The sequence below is a fragment of the Tiliqua scincoides genome, chromosome 13 (genome assembly GCF_035046505.1).
Source record: "Tiliqua scincoides isolate rTilSci1 chromosome 13, rTilSci1.hap2, whole genome shotgun sequence".
NCBI lineage: Eukaryota > Metazoa > Chordata > Lepidosauria > Squamata > Scincidae > Tiliqua > Tiliqua scincoides.
Window position 1 is genome coordinate 12,522,129 of NC_089833.1, and position 15,869 is coordinate 12,537,997.

At 48.4% G+C, this 15,869-nt stretch overlaps 1 protein-coding gene across 2 annotated transcripts in view; it reads right to left on the reverse strand.

The window, feature by feature from the left end:
* CLEC16A (C-type lectin domain containing 16A) overlaps positions 1-15,869 on the reverse strand; it is an 82,237-nt gene that overhangs the window by 34,504 nt on the left and 31,864 nt on the right. For both annotated transcript variants that reach the window (XM_066640519.1, XM_066640520.1), the window contains exons 15-21: positions 15,686-15,730; positions 14,863-14,913; positions 14,361-14,489; positions 10,640-10,760; positions 6,378-6,529; positions 5,323-5,527; positions 3,831-3,998 (exon numbers count right to left, since the gene is read on the reverse strand). In XM_066640519.1, coding sequence (XP_066496616.1) covers positions 3,831-3,998; positions 5,323-5,527; positions 6,378-6,529; positions 10,640-10,760; positions 14,361-14,489; positions 14,863-14,913; positions 15,686-15,730 — 871 coding nt within the window. The remainder of the gene's footprint in view (positions 1-3,830; positions 3,999-5,322; positions 5,528-6,377; positions 6,530-10,639; positions 10,761-14,360; positions 14,490-14,862; positions 14,914-15,685; positions 15,731-15,869) is intronic.

Consider the following 15,869-nt stretch of genomic DNA (forward strand, 5'->3'; position numbering starts at 1 on the left):
TTGCTAGGCCAACACTCTAGCTCCTCAGTGTGGCTCCCACTGAAAGCAGCTACTGCAAGTTCCAACGACCCGGGGGCACGGCGTCAAACCCTCGCCGGACTCAGCGCAAACTCTGATACAACATGTGCCACTGAGTGCGGCCCTCGCAGCACTTTCAGAGTGAGCAGGTTGGGGCCGCACCCTGCTACAGACACAGCCTTCGGAGTTAACAACTGGGTCGCTGTGGAAGATGCCTGGGTCCCACTTGAGGAGAGGTCGCCTGATCTCGGAAGCTAAGCAGGGTCAGGCTTGGTTAGTACTTGGATGGGAGACCGCCTGGGAATACCAGCTGCTGTAGGCTTATACCATAGTCTTTCCATGCCCGATCTCGTCTGATCTCAGAAGCTAAGCAGGGTCAGGCCTGGTTAGGACTTGGATGGGAGACCGCCTGGGAATACCAGGCTCTATAGGCTTATACCACAGTCTTTCCATGCCTGATCTCGTCTGATCTCAGAAGCTAAGCAGAGTCAGGCCTGGTTAGTACTTGGATGGGAGACCGCCTGGGAATACCGGGTGCTGTAGGCTTATACCATAGTCTTTCCATGCCCAATCTCGTCTGATCTCAGAAGCTAAGCAGAGTCAGGCCTGGTTAGGACTTGGATGGGAGACCACCTGGGAATACTGGGTGCTGTAGGCTTATACCACAGTCTTTCGAGACTGAAGGTTGCCAACCAACCAACCAGACCTAGGGGAGTGCACAGGGGGAGATCATGAGGTCCACTGTGGCGGTTTTCCCCAAGCACCACCCATCCCTTGTTTCCCCCGCTCTGTGAATATCCTGCAATCAGCGGGGAGGGAAAGATTTCCACTGCTGTATTTTCAATTTCTAAAAATGCACTGCTTCATCAAGTAAATCAGTTACATAATTGACAATTAATTCCAGATAAACTGGGCAATTAACAGGTTTATTTTTTCCCAGGAGGACTATCCCAAAGAAGCGTTCATGCACCACACACAGCAGCAAAGTTTGGTACAGCACGCCACTGGAATCGAGAGCAGTGGATAGAAAAGGTTTGGGGAGCTACGGCCATGTACGGGCTCGCTCAGCAAGCATGGCAGTCAAGAGATGCAAACTCTCCCAAGACCAGCTTACAGCACAATGGTGTGTGCTTCCCTGCCACCCCGCAGGCAGAAAAGCATCAAGAGCCTAGCTCTACTTCCTTCAAACACAGATTTATATATATTCCTTATGATTATGCTCCGAAGTAGCAATCAGATGTTTTCCCCCTCACTCTGTTTTACATTAATGCATTTTATGTCCCAAAATGTCCATCTGCAAGATTTCCCATCATCCAACGTGAGCAAGTTATTTTGGTTTCTTTTAATCAGTAGTGACATTTTGTGTGTTTTTCTTCTTGATGTTTTGAAAGTTAAATCAATAAACATTTGCGTTTTAAAAAGTTAATACATGCTGTTGGGGATGCTAAACTAAGTCCAAAAACAGCTTTCAGAGTCCAACATTTTTCTGTTTCTTAAAATGTAATCAAAGCAGCCTATTGAACGGTCACATCTTAAAATACGTACTGGTCTGCTCGCTCGCTCGCTCGCTCTCTCACTCACACACACACACACAAAATTTGTTCAGAAAAATAACTCTGAATCTGTTCAAATATAACCAACTATGTTAAGCCATTTTTCACATATATACAACAGGGACCAAACGTGTATGCCTGTGGGCCAGGCAAAAATGGGTTAAGTTGAAAATCTGCTTTGGGGAAAAAAAAATTCATTTCAAGTATATTTGGCTATTGGAGAAACTTCTCGGAAATACATATGGAGCTGTAAATTAAAGTTGCATGCTTCTTTCTGGTTTTACTTCCTAAATAAAAGCCCCAAAACACGCTCAATCAAAATTCCAAGTGGCTTTGGGCTTTTGGAGATGTTCTGATCCAAAATTTTCTGGAAAACCCGTCAGTGTATTCAGCTGTGCCACATCTACCCAAGTCACCTGACTGAAGCGGAAGGTTATCTCCTTGAACGTCATGTTCTGGAGTATCCCCTGATATACAGTTCAACACTGCCAACGCAGCAATGGGGGGGAGGGGGTCACTGCTGGCAATCCAAACACTGTCTCTCTCTTCCTGCCAAGACCCTTTTATTGTAACCACCTGGAAAAAGACACTTCTAGGCTTTCAGAGAACATCTGCTCTGTCCAGGGTGCACTGGAGATTTAAACACAGGAGCTGCCCCAGAATGTTGCCTTGTACTGGGGGAAAGAGATCTCGGGTAAGTCAGCACCAAAGCATCCTTCACACCCATCCCAATCAAATCAGGAAGACCATTTGAAACAACTACTTTTGTCCCGGAACGACCTTTGTATTTTAATTATCAGTATACTTATTAAAAACCTTTCCACCTCCTCACCTCCTACGAAGGCCTAAAGGCAACTCACAGTTTTAAAAACATTTCTTATGAAAGCAACACAGAAGCCCAAATGTTGTGCAATGAATTTAAAAACAGAGCTTGCAACACACATAATCATACTCTACAAAGAGAATTTGAAGGACGGTAAGAATTGTGCAGACTGGAAGCAAACTGTAACACTGGATTCAAACTCTGTACTGTGAACAAAACTGGTACTAATAGAGAGGAAAGGCTGATGCTGTTACTCCAAGGAAAGCCAGTAAGGGCTGCGAGACAAGGGCTGAGACTTGTCTCATTTAGCGAGACAGGTTTTCACGTAACTTTCAGGCTTTAAGCCAAAGCTTTACCCATAAATGTGTTGGCTCCGTAGAGAAGTGTTAGGAGTGCAAGTTTAGAACATTACAGCATCTAGGCCAGATTTGGTTGTGTTTTCAGCTTGGCCTTCTCCCCAAAGGGCAAACAAGGCAACTAGCTACTAAGTGAGAATATCAGAAGGTCAGGAAAGAGATGAGATATATACCTGTTGCATTCTATATACAGTGGGTCCTCTTGGAACTTGTGGATTTGATCCACAACTGGTTCTGAACCTGTGTCTGGAGGACGCACTGATGACCTCCTGGACATGACCAGAGATTGCATCTGGGACGACTTCTGAGTCACAGGGAAGCTGCATGCAACCTCCCCACGCCTCGGAAAACAGGTCAGACAGTGGATTTCATTATCTGTGGTTTTTGGCATCTGTGGGGATGCTGGGAATGGAACCCCCATGGGTGCCAAGAACTAACCTATATAATTTTAAAATAGATTCATGCTTCCCAAAGCCTACAACAATCAGAGATACAACTGTAACAGGGACATCCAATGCACTCTCAGCTGATTGGGTACCAAGATCAAATTGAAACCCCCCCCCCCGACCTGGCAATACTACTTCCCATAGATCTAAGACACAAGATTGAGGAATAAACAACAAAAACACGTGAAATCCCCCCATTACTGCAAAGTTACCTTTACACTTAAATTATAAACTTTGCTGATAACCCTTTAAAGTATTACAATGCTGAATACGAAATAGTGTTGTAAGAACTACTTAGTGAAGCAGGAATTGGGAAGTCCCCTAACTGGGATCTCTCTTGCGCCATAAACCCATTCGGTTAATGACAAGGAAACCAAAGTCTCTTAGCCACAGCTCTCTCATTTGACGTGCCAGGATCATAATAATTGCCTGTCTCAAAGGATCATTTGCAAGGTTATTGACAGAGAACACAAAGTTCTCTGAAAAGTCTAAAGCACCCATACAAGTGGCAGTACTATTGCACAAGAAGCAATTTCCCAAGGTGCACCAGCACACTCCACTTTTCTCTTGCATAGCGCTGAGTGCCCCTCAGCCTCACAGGATGCTATCCAAGGTGCAAAAGAAGGGAGCTTACCTGGGACTTTGTCGACCGACGCAAACACCGAACGCTGTACAGCAGGGTCACAACTGCCACGTCGGGTCTGGTCATAAAACTTGAAGGGCAGGTGCTGGGCTGCAGAAGCAGAGCCGTGTCCAAAACCCATCACTTCATTAGATGGCTGGACTGGAAGGTCTAGGAGAGCTGGGTTCAAACGCAATATTTAAGACTCGGTCAGCTGAAGAAGCTGAGCTGCCCACTCAACAAACCTAGTGTATGATTCAAGCTGTACAGCTTCAGTGGGATTTCTGCACACAAGCACTACTTTAAAGGGGGCGCGTTGTGAAGTGGACTTTGCAAGGGATCACTTTACATCAGGGCTCTCCAGACTCTGGCCCACGGGTCAGATTTGGCACTCTACCTCAGCCCTCACCCGTGTGAATGACGCTTACTGTCTGCGGGGGAACCTCTGCTAAGCACCTTTGTGCGCCCCCAGTCTTCACCGCTTCCAGTCGCTTCCGGCTTCCAACACCCCAGCAGGCCTTGCGCTCAGATTTCCAGGCAGAAGTGGTTGCGTGCAGCGAAGACTGGGGGCTTATGGAGGTGCTCTGTGGAAGCTCCCTGGCAGAACAGTAATCTCTGTCCGCACCAGGGAAGCCTTTGCTGGCATACAGTGGTCTCGACTTTAAGGAGATTGTGTAGTAGTAGTTGGCAACCTTCAGTCTCGAAAGACTTTGGTATCGCGCTCTGAAAGGTGGTTCTGGAACAGCGTCTAGTGTGGCTGAAAAGGCCGATTCGGGAGCGACAATCCCTTCCACACTGGGAGCAAGTGCAGTCTGTCCCTGGTCTGTCTCCCTGGCTGTGGGCCTTCCTTCTTTGCCTCTTAGCCTCAGACTGTTGGCCAAGTGTCTCTTCAAACTGGGAAAGGCCATGCTGCACAGCCTGCCTCCAAGCGGGCCGCTCAGAGGCCAGGGTTTCCCACTTGTTGAGGTCCACTCTTAAGGCCTTCAGATCCCTCTTGCAGATGTGTACCAAAGATTGTGTACCAAAGGGATTATGTACCAAAGGGAACACTTTGATTGTGTACCAAAGGGAAGACTGATCGTGGTACTGTCAGCTAACAAAGGTTCACGACACTGCTTGTTTCAAGCATTTGAGAGTCAAGCATCCTATAAAGTCAGAGTGCTCAGAAGTCGCCCAAAAATAAGATGAGCACCTCTAGCAGATTTTGGGTCGTGGTACAGGTACAATGGGAGACAGATTGCAAAACCTACTGGGAAATTCTCCTGTTCAAGCCCTGCTGAAGGTCATGAAGCTGGACAAAAGAACAGCAGCAAACAGGTTAACTGCATGCAAGGGGTGCCAAAAGGGCATGGGGCCCCAAACACGACTGCTACGATTTTTCAGCCTCTCACCATTTATGCAATCGCTAAATAGGTTTCCTGGTATGTTTGCTCTTTCCTACTATAAAGATGCAAATTAAGAAGGAAAGAAATTCCATTTATGGGGGGGGGGGAAGGAGAGTTACCTGCAATCCTCTGCATTTTCATACGCCGGGCCTGGATGCGGCCCTTGGCGAGGCGCTGCTTGGCAATGATGCAGCGAATGTGATCCGAAAAAATGAAGGTCGCCTGGAGGATGGGGAAAGGCTTGCAGTGGGGGCTGGAGGCTGGCTTGTGGATGATGATGTTGAGGGCTCGACTGTCGTCTTCTACGCCAGTGACCTGCATGTCCTGGGGTGGAGGAGAAAAAACTTTGCTTGAGAGACTCGAGTTGTTCAGAGTTACCAATCTAGACTCACCCAACCATGGGGCAGCATGAGTCTTTGTAGTAGTGACTGGGGGGGGGGAACTGCATCAAGGAGGAGGTTCTGTTTCCTTCACCAACTTAATCCTGGTTCGGAAGCATATCCTTGATAGCGTACTACAGGACACTGGCTCTCTCTACAGCAGGGATGCTCACACTTTTTTGGCTGGAGAGCTACTTTGAAACCCAGCAAGGCCCGGAGATCTACCAGAGTATTTTTCACAATGTTCGCGCCATCATAACATATAACATTTATGTGTACAATGTATGTTGGTGTACCTTGAGCCCCACTGAGTATAACAGGACAATCCTGAGTAGACATGCCTAGGATTAGGCTGTGTACATTGAGTACAATGGGCCTTACTCCCAGCGTTTCCTCCCAGAGGCACCTGAAGCGGGGGGTCGGCACTCCGAGATCTACTCATTTTGCCTCGCGATCTACCTGTAGATTGCAATCCACCTATTGAGCACCCCTGCTCTACAGTCTGCAGCTACAAATCCCAAATAGTGTTCACCCCAAAAGAGGGACGGGAGATTTTGTGCTTTCCTAAGACGTGAAGTTCTTGCAAACGGTGCCAGTGCTCATCCCAAGCCTGTTCCCTACTGGGGAAACACAGCCTAGCAGCTGCTCTCCATTGTGATGGGGGGGTCCCCGGAGGCTGGCCGGCTGTGCGACAGGTGACTAAACAAAAGCCTCATTCCAAGTCTACTGCTGCCTCCCCTCCCTGGCCATTAGGACCAGGTCAAATTCACTGCTTCTACAGTGTTCAGACTCACCTGGAGAAGGCCTGCAAACTTAACGACCCCCCAGCCCAGCCGAGCGACGTCGGGCTCCACCAGGCTCATCTGGTAGATATCCACAGCCAGGAACCTCTGGACCTGGCCGCTGTCCTTTGTGATCACAGTGCAGGCAATTAAATCGCTGTTATCTGGACAGGAGCAGAGCAGGGGTGGGGAAGAGAGAGAAATGGAGAGTTCTGTTGAGGTCGTTTGGTGCTTCCCTGGAACAAGATGCACTCAACTGTACCCTGGATCAGGCATCAAGGACTTTCCACCTTTCCAACTGATTTTAGAGAAACGCTGACCAATTTCCATTTGCTACATTCCCAACTTAGATACTAGGAATAAGCTGTTCACGTGCAGGGTCACATACTGTAGGGATATTTATCAAGCTGGGCAGAAGAACATCCTGGAAGGGGACGCTATGCAATTCGGCCAGCGTTTCTCATTCGGTTCCGAACAACTTTTGCCTGTGCAAAACTGGCACACAACTGCGCTTCTCCTCTTTATCCAGGAGAGGCACGTCTACACACCAATCACAGTGCACCACTCAGAAGCAGTAGGCAACTTTTGTGTGAAGAGAAGGCAGCACTCAAGATTCTTTACGATTCCTGGCTAGGGAACATCTGGAGCTTACAGCCGCAAATACTATCCCCTCTGCGCATACTGGATGTTTCAGCACCCACCACAAAGTCTCAGCCACCATGTCCAGCCACAATTTGAGTAACACTCCTCTTGAGTCCTGACAGAGCCCAACTCACTCACAAAGAACAAATATATTTATGTACTACAGCAAAATCTCTGTAGGGGGGAAAAATGGCTAGTCTCCACAGTCCGTATACATTATTTGGATTTCCAGGAAAAGTGACCAATCTGACATTTAATCTTTCCCATGGCAGAAATACCAGGGGCGGGGGTGAGAAACGGCTTGTGTTTAGACAAGAGACATTGGAAAACTGAAACGGCAAAATGCGCTTTTAATGCACCATAGCTCAGCTGTGATTGTTCTATAAAAACAGAGGAAGGTTACAGGAATATACATTAAACCACATCAATGAGCATTACTGAAAATAAAGCGGGGGTAGAGGAGAGCACAAGAGGCAGGCAGGCAGGTACCAATCAAACAATCAATAGGCAGGAAACAATGACATCAATTGCATCTGAAAGCCAAAAAAAAACAAAATTGCAATTTGATTTGCTTTAAGATTGTCCATATAAAAGAACTGACAGCTAGATTATAATCTCATTTCCAATCAGTTTCCGAACCCTCTTGTTTAGATTCTGCACTGGGAAGCAGTTTCCTGACAGCCTAGAACAGGGGTGCTCAATAGGTGGATCGCGATCTACCGGTAGATCGCGAGGCAAAATGAGTAGATCGTGGAATGCTGACCCCCCCCTTCAGGTGCCTCTGGGAGGAAACGCTGGGAGTAAGGCCCATTGTACTCAATGGGGCTTACTCCCAGGTAAGTGTGGCTAGGATTGCAGCCTCACAGCCTAATCCTAGGCATGTCTACTCAGGAGTAAGTCCTGTTATACTCAGTGGGGCTCAAGGTACACCAACATACATTGTACACATAAATGTTATATGCTATGATGGCGAGAACATTGTAAAAAAAACTCTGGTAGATCTCCGGGCCTTGCTGGGTTTCAAAGTAGCTCTCGAGCCAAAAAAGGGTGAGCACCCCTGGCCTAGAACAATACACAAATGCAATTCTTAGGACAACACAGGAAATCGCCTTAATTTGGAACCATTTATGTAGAGAATGTCCACTTGGTGTGGGTGCGGGCTTGCTATTTGTTGCCCGCTACACTCCTCTGCTTTAAGACTTTTTGTGCCCACAGCTGGGCTTCAGAGGACAGGGAGGAGATGGTATAATAAACTGAGGACATGACACTCCCACTCATTTCGGCACTCACTGGGAGTGGCTGCAATGCAGCAGTGACGATCCTCTGTTTCAAGCCTGAGTTTCCCATTAATTTGCAGCTGGAATGACCAAGTCTGTAATCTGCAAAACAGGGAGACTGCACCAAATCTGGGGCTGCAGTTGAAGAGGTATGTGAAGGGGGTGACGCTTGTAGCAACAGGGTTTGTTAGAAGTCTGACATGGGGAGATGGGAAGGGCTCTGACCCACCCCCCTCCTCAAAAGGTTCGGATCAGGGCCATAAAAAGTTCAGCAGGTGTCAAACGGAGGCAACGCAGCCTTCCAAAACTGCCATCTCTCACCACCTCGGCAAGCTTAAAAAGACCACTCAGTTTAGCACGGGCAACTATGTTACAAACGCAACAATGGACATACTTTTAAGTAAAGGCTGCGGTTGCAACCCAAAGTACTATGATAGGAGCCTGATGCGATTCTGATACGGGCCACAGGACCCCCCCCCCACTGTGGCCCATCCCAATGTGCATCTCACGTAGTGAACGTGCACCTTCTCCTTGAGAAACACAGGCCCACAGCTTCACTGTGGTCAACTGTGCCTGCAACTCTTTTAAGCCCTGGTCAAAGCCCGCAAGTTCCTAAGAAAACATTCCTGCACCTAATGTAACATGAGAGCCCTGCTGGATCAGAGGTCCACTTAGCCCAACATCCTGCTTCCAACAGAGAGCAGCCTCCAAGGAAGTAGCAAGCAGGCTTTGAAGGCAACAACCACTCTCCCTGTTGCTCCCCAGGAACTGGTACGCAGCCTCTGTGTGGGACTTGCCCAGGGCCAAGAGCCAAGGGTTGTGTGATCTGACCTCACTCAGCTGCCTACAGTCAATGATCTGAAACGCGTTACAGTAAATATGACTGACGTCTTCTATTAATACGTTTTTCATGCACCAAGATGGGAACAAGGACACTACACTTCCCAGCACATGCAATTTATATTCTTAACAAAGAGCCAGGCATTACCAGAATACCACGCGGCTATTTTGGGCGTTTCAAGATTTCCAGTTAAAATTCCTGCAGCAATAGGTTTTTCCCCTCCCCAAAAAACACCACACACTCCTGTACGCAAGGCACGGATTAAGTGGGCAGCACTAGAACCAGATGGGGTCACCCGTTAAAACTGTTTGGCATGAGATTCAGGGATGGGATGGCAACTAGCTGGGGCGGCTTGAAAAGAGGACTGGACCAAGCAATGGAGGAACGGAGGTCTGTCACCAGTGCACAACCCAGCGTGACAGGAAGCTTTCAGGTTCGGTTGAAGGCCAGTTTCGGGGTGTAACGGCAGGGAGGACGATGCTTGCAAACCTGTCAGAGAGGGACAGTGGGCTGCTGTGGGAAAGGAAGCAGCCCCCATCCCTCCACTTGGCCTAGCAGGGCTTTGTCACACACCACACCCATGGAAACCAGCCCCTCCCCCCACGCAAAGAGCTTGGAAGCTGCTCACCTGCTTTTGTCACCCTCAAGTCCTGACAAGGTTAGTTTGTCAACACCATGGACAGGGATGAATACTTCAGTACTGAAGTGCTGACAGGGGAGAGAAGCTCCCCACTACAAATTTTTTGTTCACACTCCCAAGTCACAAGTGCTTTGTTCTAGCTCAAACCTCGGTCCTGGGGCCACTTGCGGCCCTTGAGGCCTCTCAATGCGGCCCTCAGGGAGCCCCCAGTCGTCAATGAGCTTCCGGCCCTCTGGTGATTTGTTGGAGCCCACACTGGCCTGATGCAACTGCTCCCAGCGTGAGGGCAACTGTTTGACCTCTCGCGTGAGCTGTGGGATGAGGGTTCCCTCCACTGCTTGTTGTTTCATGTCTGTGATGCAGTAGCGGCAGCAGAGGAAAGGCCAGCCTTGCTTTGTGCAAGGCCTTTTATAGGCCTCGAGCTATTGCAAGACCGTCATTCATTCATATAAGTTCATCTTTAATATATTCACTTATGTAAACGTATGTAAATTTATTCAAATTTGAAATGTAAATTCATTCTTTTTTTTCCCCTGGCCCCCAACACAGTGCCAGAGTGATGATGTGGCCCTCCTACCAAAAACTTTGGACACCCCTGTTCTAGCTAGTCAACTGATCTAGTGAGGACTACCACTGACACAGAAAAGTCCTGGGACTTTTATGCAACATGAGCAATTCCTTTGGAAATGAAAATTCAGCTTCAATCTTGCAACATTCCTGTCCCTCTCTGAAAGAAGAAGAGTCAAACTCAAGGAAGCAAAATCATCCTGGGAAAGTCCAGTTCACTGCTGGGTTTTTTTTTGTTTTTTTTTTTACATTGCTTAGAGAATTTACTCAAGGCTGCCTTCCTTCCTGGACAATACTGGCTACTCACTCAAGTCTAGGACATCGTCTGTCCTAATCAAATCCTCCTCCCGTGTTAAAGGCAGTTGGGTCTCTGGTTCGTCCCGGAGGTGAAGTGACAGGGAACGCAGCATGAAAAAGACTCGGATGGCCTGGGGAGACAAAAGGACACAAGTGAAGGTGCTCAACAGGACAATTCCTACCTGAACCCTATTGAATAAAAAAATAATTAAATAGTATGATTTGATTTAGCCATGGCCAAGTCGCACTGAATGCCCATGAGCAAGAGGAGGAAAAGCCTGGACCAGGAAGAGAGTGAACTTTCGCCTTACTCAGTGCTTTCCTCCTGGACTTTTTACCTGCTTCGAGTACATTTAAGAGAGATTCAAGATGGAGTAGGGCAGTCAAAATGGAGCAGGGCTGTACCACTTTCAGAACCCAGACAGATCTTACCACTATTTAAATGTTTATGCTGTATCAAGGTGCTAACCACCTTGTTTTTAAGATAACACCTTTTTTAATTGTGAGGTGTTTACTGTACTCTCCATTTTAGGGTCAGAACCTGTCAGATAAACAGTAATGGAGAAAAAAAGCCTTCTCCCTATTCTGCCTTTGAGTGACAGTAGATTAGCTCCCCTAAAGGGACATCAGGCTACTATTTCTTTAGAAATGTCAAAGATATTTGAGATATTTCTATTTCCATTGAGATATTTCTAGCACGGAGACAGAAAGTAAGTTTACTGGGAGGACAAGGAGACAGAGAAAGAAGAAAGTAGGATGGAGAAAACCAGGAGTGATAAGGTGAGTTGGTGAGAAGGGAGCAAGTCAAGAGTCATTTAAGGATTCCTTGTTGGGGGGGGGGGCTGTCTAGGAAGTCTCCATATTTCAGTGTGCCTTATCTGCACATACTTCTACATTAGAAGGGAGAACAAAGAGGAGGAGTCTGGTAGGAGGAGAACCAGATGAATGGGTGTCCAGGACTCTAAGGGATGGGTTTTTTGAAGACAAGGTAACTGTTTAAAAAGCTTAAGCTCTCTCTTGTATTTTGATGCTTTGGGGAGAATCCAACCAGGAGATGCCTAAGCATGGAGGGAAAGAGGCCAAGTCTCTTCTCTCCCCCTCCTCACATTTTACAAATAATCCACATCAATGTTTTATTTATTTCAAAGTGTTTGTATTTCATCTTTCAAGCTTTAAAGGTTAACTCCAGCACCTTAAACTGGGCTCGGAAACCAACCGCGTGGCAACAAAGGTGCTCTGAAACAGACAACACAAGTTCTCCGCGGCCTGAACCAGCCAGCAGCCTGACGGCCTTATTTTAAACCAACTGCAGTTTCCGAGAACTTTTCAAAGGCACCCCACGTACAGAATGATTTGATAATCACGCCTGACGTGACAAAGGCTTGCAGGAGTGCGGTGAGGTCGCCTTTATCTAGGAAAGGGAACAGCTGGCAAAATACAATATGTTACATGTTCGCTATCAGTGCCGAGAGAGGGATGTGGTTTGTGGCTTCCGAAGGGCACGAAGTATGCAAAATACAAAGCCGGTTTCTAAAATGTAAGCCGATTTCCATGGAATGCAGCCTGCGTTTTCTAAGAGCGAGATCACCCCCACTGGCTCTGCCAAGAGGTGAGAGGTGTCATTGAGGGTCCTGCTCTGATGGCCTCGAAGTGTGTTGCCTTTGAACCATCGGATCAGAGTAGACCGAGCCTCGCAGCAGCAGCCTTCAACGAAGGGCCTTCAATGTTTCTAGATAATCAGACAGGCCTCAAAGGAATCAAAGTTCTGTTCTAGGAAAAAAAGAAACTAGTTTCTGCTTTCCTAGAAGCTGACTTGTGTGTGAGCAAAGCCAGATGAGAGATAAGAGACTGAGCTGTCATGATCAGGCAGAAGAAACAGAACAGCTCTGAGACTGATTTGATAGCCAGTAATTCCAAGAACGTTCTTGAGAGCCAAAGATGTTCTCAGTGTTTTATTTTTTCCTCCTCAGAGACTTAACGGATTTAATGAATGCTGAAAGAAGCCCAATGATAACTCAGAGTGCCTCCCTGGAACAATTAAATCAATCACATATGTGCGCTTTTGTGTGATTTGCAGAAAAGGAACCAAGTCATGTTCCTACGAAGAGTTGAGAACAGAAGCCAAGGGTTCAGAGGACGGGCTGTCTGACACCCAACCCCAGCAGCCTTGCTGCCACAAAGGCACTTCACTGGCCCGACAGCTGCCTGAAACTTATACTGGTGCAAGACAGCTAGGAGGGGCCAGAAGGCAGCCTGAGGACACCTGCTTTGCATGCAAGAGACTCTGGGCTCAATCCCTGCATCTGCCATCCACAGAACAAGCAGCAGATAAGAACTTAAGAACGGCCCCGCTGGATCAGGCCATAGGCCCATCTAGTCTAGCTTCCTGTATCTCACAGCGGCCCACCAAATGCCCCAGGGAGCACACCAGATAACAAGAGACCTGCAAGGCTTCCTGGGAATTGTAGTTAAGAACATAAGAACAGCCCCACTGGATCAGGCCACAGGCCCATCTAGTCCAGCTTCCTGTATCTCACAGTGGCCCTCCAGATGCCCCAGGGAGCACGCCAGATAACAAGAGACCTGCAAGGCTTCCTGGGAATTGTAGTTAACATAAGAACAGCCCCACTGGATCAGGCCATAGGCCCATCTAGTCTAGCTTCCTGTATCTCACAGCGGCCCACCAAATGCCCCAGGGAGCACACCAGATAACAAGAGACCTGCAAGGCCTCCTGGGAATTGTAGTTAAGAACATAAGAACAGCCCCACTGGATCAGGCCACAGGCCGATCTAGTCCAGCTTCCTGTATCTCACAGCGGCCCACCAAATGCCCTAGGGAGCACATAAGACAGCAAGAGACCTGCACCCTGGTGCCTCTGGCGAGAAAGACTCTGCAGGAGATGCTGAAGAGCTGCCTCCGCCCATGGGAGACAACGCCATGTTGGATGGACCAAGAAAGGGTGACTGAGTTCCTCAGAAGCGTTTCATTTGGAAACTGCGCCTTGCTGCACTTGAGCAAGAGGGCAGTAAGATCAGCTGGGAAGCTCCAGGAAAAATCAACAGCTGGATTTGTCCCCTGTGTCACGCAGAGGGTGGCACGGGGCTCCTTAAGGCAATGCTTATCAACGTTTTGTCATCTGCCATACCACTTCACATGGTCCACCTATTTGAACGACCACCGGGAGCAACCGGCAATGACATCATTGCCAGTTACTTGTGGGTTGGGAGGCCGGATGCAAAGCGACAAAACCTGACCCTAACCCACAAACAAACCGGCAGCCAGCACAGCTCCTAACAGTCCTCATTAGGTCAGGAAGGTCCCAATGCAGTAGGTCAGCCTTCCATCTCCCCCCCCCCACTCCTAACTGGGGCAGCAGCAACTGTACATCTACCGTAACTCATCAGCAGATTTGTGGTTCCCCTGCTCAGCAGGGAGTATGCCAGGGTGGAAGGGACTCTGCTTCTTTACGTCTGGTTCTAACACCATGATTCCAGAATATGGCGGCTGCTACAAGAGCTTGTAAGGAGCAAGGAAACCAGGCTTGCTACTCAGCAGGGATGGGAGAAGGAAGGATGTTCCTTGATATGACTTCTTCTGCCCCAGTATCCAGCTCCCCACAATCTCAGCAGCACCTATGCCCTTGTCCGCCCTTCCAAACTCTCCCAAGCTCCCTCGTCCACCAAAGAGGAGGCAGGTAGCTTCCCCCCTGCCTGAAGGGCCTGTCACTCACCCTCCGTGTCCTTTCCACGTCTCCACAAGGCAGCCTCTTCACGAAGTCAATCCCGGTGAGAGGGGTCCCTGTTGGCGGCAGCAGAATGGAGGCATCCATCATCAGGTACTCCACATTCATTGGCTTAAGCTGGGAAGAGGAAAAAAAAAAGCACATGGCAGCAGCTCTTGAGCCCAGTGTTTCAGCCTTCAAACTTCATGAGGATGCCAGGGATGGACTTGGGGCCTCTTGCATGCAAAGGGGAAGGGCCTGTTGCTCAGGGCTGGAGGCCTGTTGGCACGCACTAGGCCCCAGGTAGTATCTCCAGGCAGGGCTGGGAAAGGTCCGCCTGACCACCTGGAGACCTGCCACCAGGCAGTGGCAACAATGCTGAATCTAGCGGGCCAAGGCTCTGACTCCAGAGGGGGCAGCTGCTGACATCACTCCTTCTTCCATGTGGCAAACAAAGGTGATCCACATCCTTCCCCCCCCCATTCCCCCAGGCCACCCACTCACTACTTACGGTCATACTTCTGTATTCATCTTCAAACATATCCAGGAAAATTTCTTCCCCCTTTAAAGAAAACAAAAGAGGATCAGACTTTTCATTCCATAAATACTCTTAGCGGTGCAGCCCTCTGCTTCTCATTACAAGGTGGTCTTAAATCAATCTCAGTTCGCATTCTTGGAGGACTACTCTTGGCCAAAGGAGAAATGAGCAGGACTGCAGCTCTCGTTTCTCTGGCTTCCTTGACAACCAGCCATCGACACCCTCCTCAGGTAGGCGCTTACAGCGGTAGTTGTGCCCCCCATGCTTTGGGGACTGCCTTGCTGATTCGGCCCCTCTGCAAACATGTCTATGATGCTGGCCATTGCTGCCCAACCCGCTTCAGTGCCTTGAAAGACACGCCAGCAGCTTTCTTATTTCTGGTTCACAGTCCTTTAAAAGCAAGAAAAGTGGACTAATGGCCAATTCGCACACAAAGCAGAGTTTGGATTATCGGTTTGGATCATACCGGTGTTCAAACTCTCTCTCTCTCTCTCTGTTTGGTTACACAGGATCAGGACAGGGATCAGAACTGAAACCGCATCATACAAGAAAAGGGCTTTCCAACTCTTTTCCACTCTGCCCAATTCTGATGAAAACTGCACCCCTGAAACTGCCCTCCGCAGCTCCAGGAGCCCAGCTTTCATTAAATGCATTCGGTACTCCCTATCTCAATCTCTTCACGCATCTGAGGCAGCTTTTCAGAACCAGACTTAAGAAGACCTCAGTAAAGTTTCTCTTGCTCCCTCCATCTTCTCCCCCATTAGGAGGTCTGGGGACATTCAACGCAAGAAAATACCTTGTAAAAGCGCCGCAACAGGTGGACGCTTTCTTCTCTTGCACCCTAGAAAGAACAAACAGAAATCCCTCAGTCGCCGCTCAGGGCACAAACATTGAGAAAAGGTTGGCTGTAATTCAGAAGCGGTTGTGATGTTCTTGAGATGCAAGCTGCAACCAAAGGCAGCAATGGGCTCTCTGCCCAC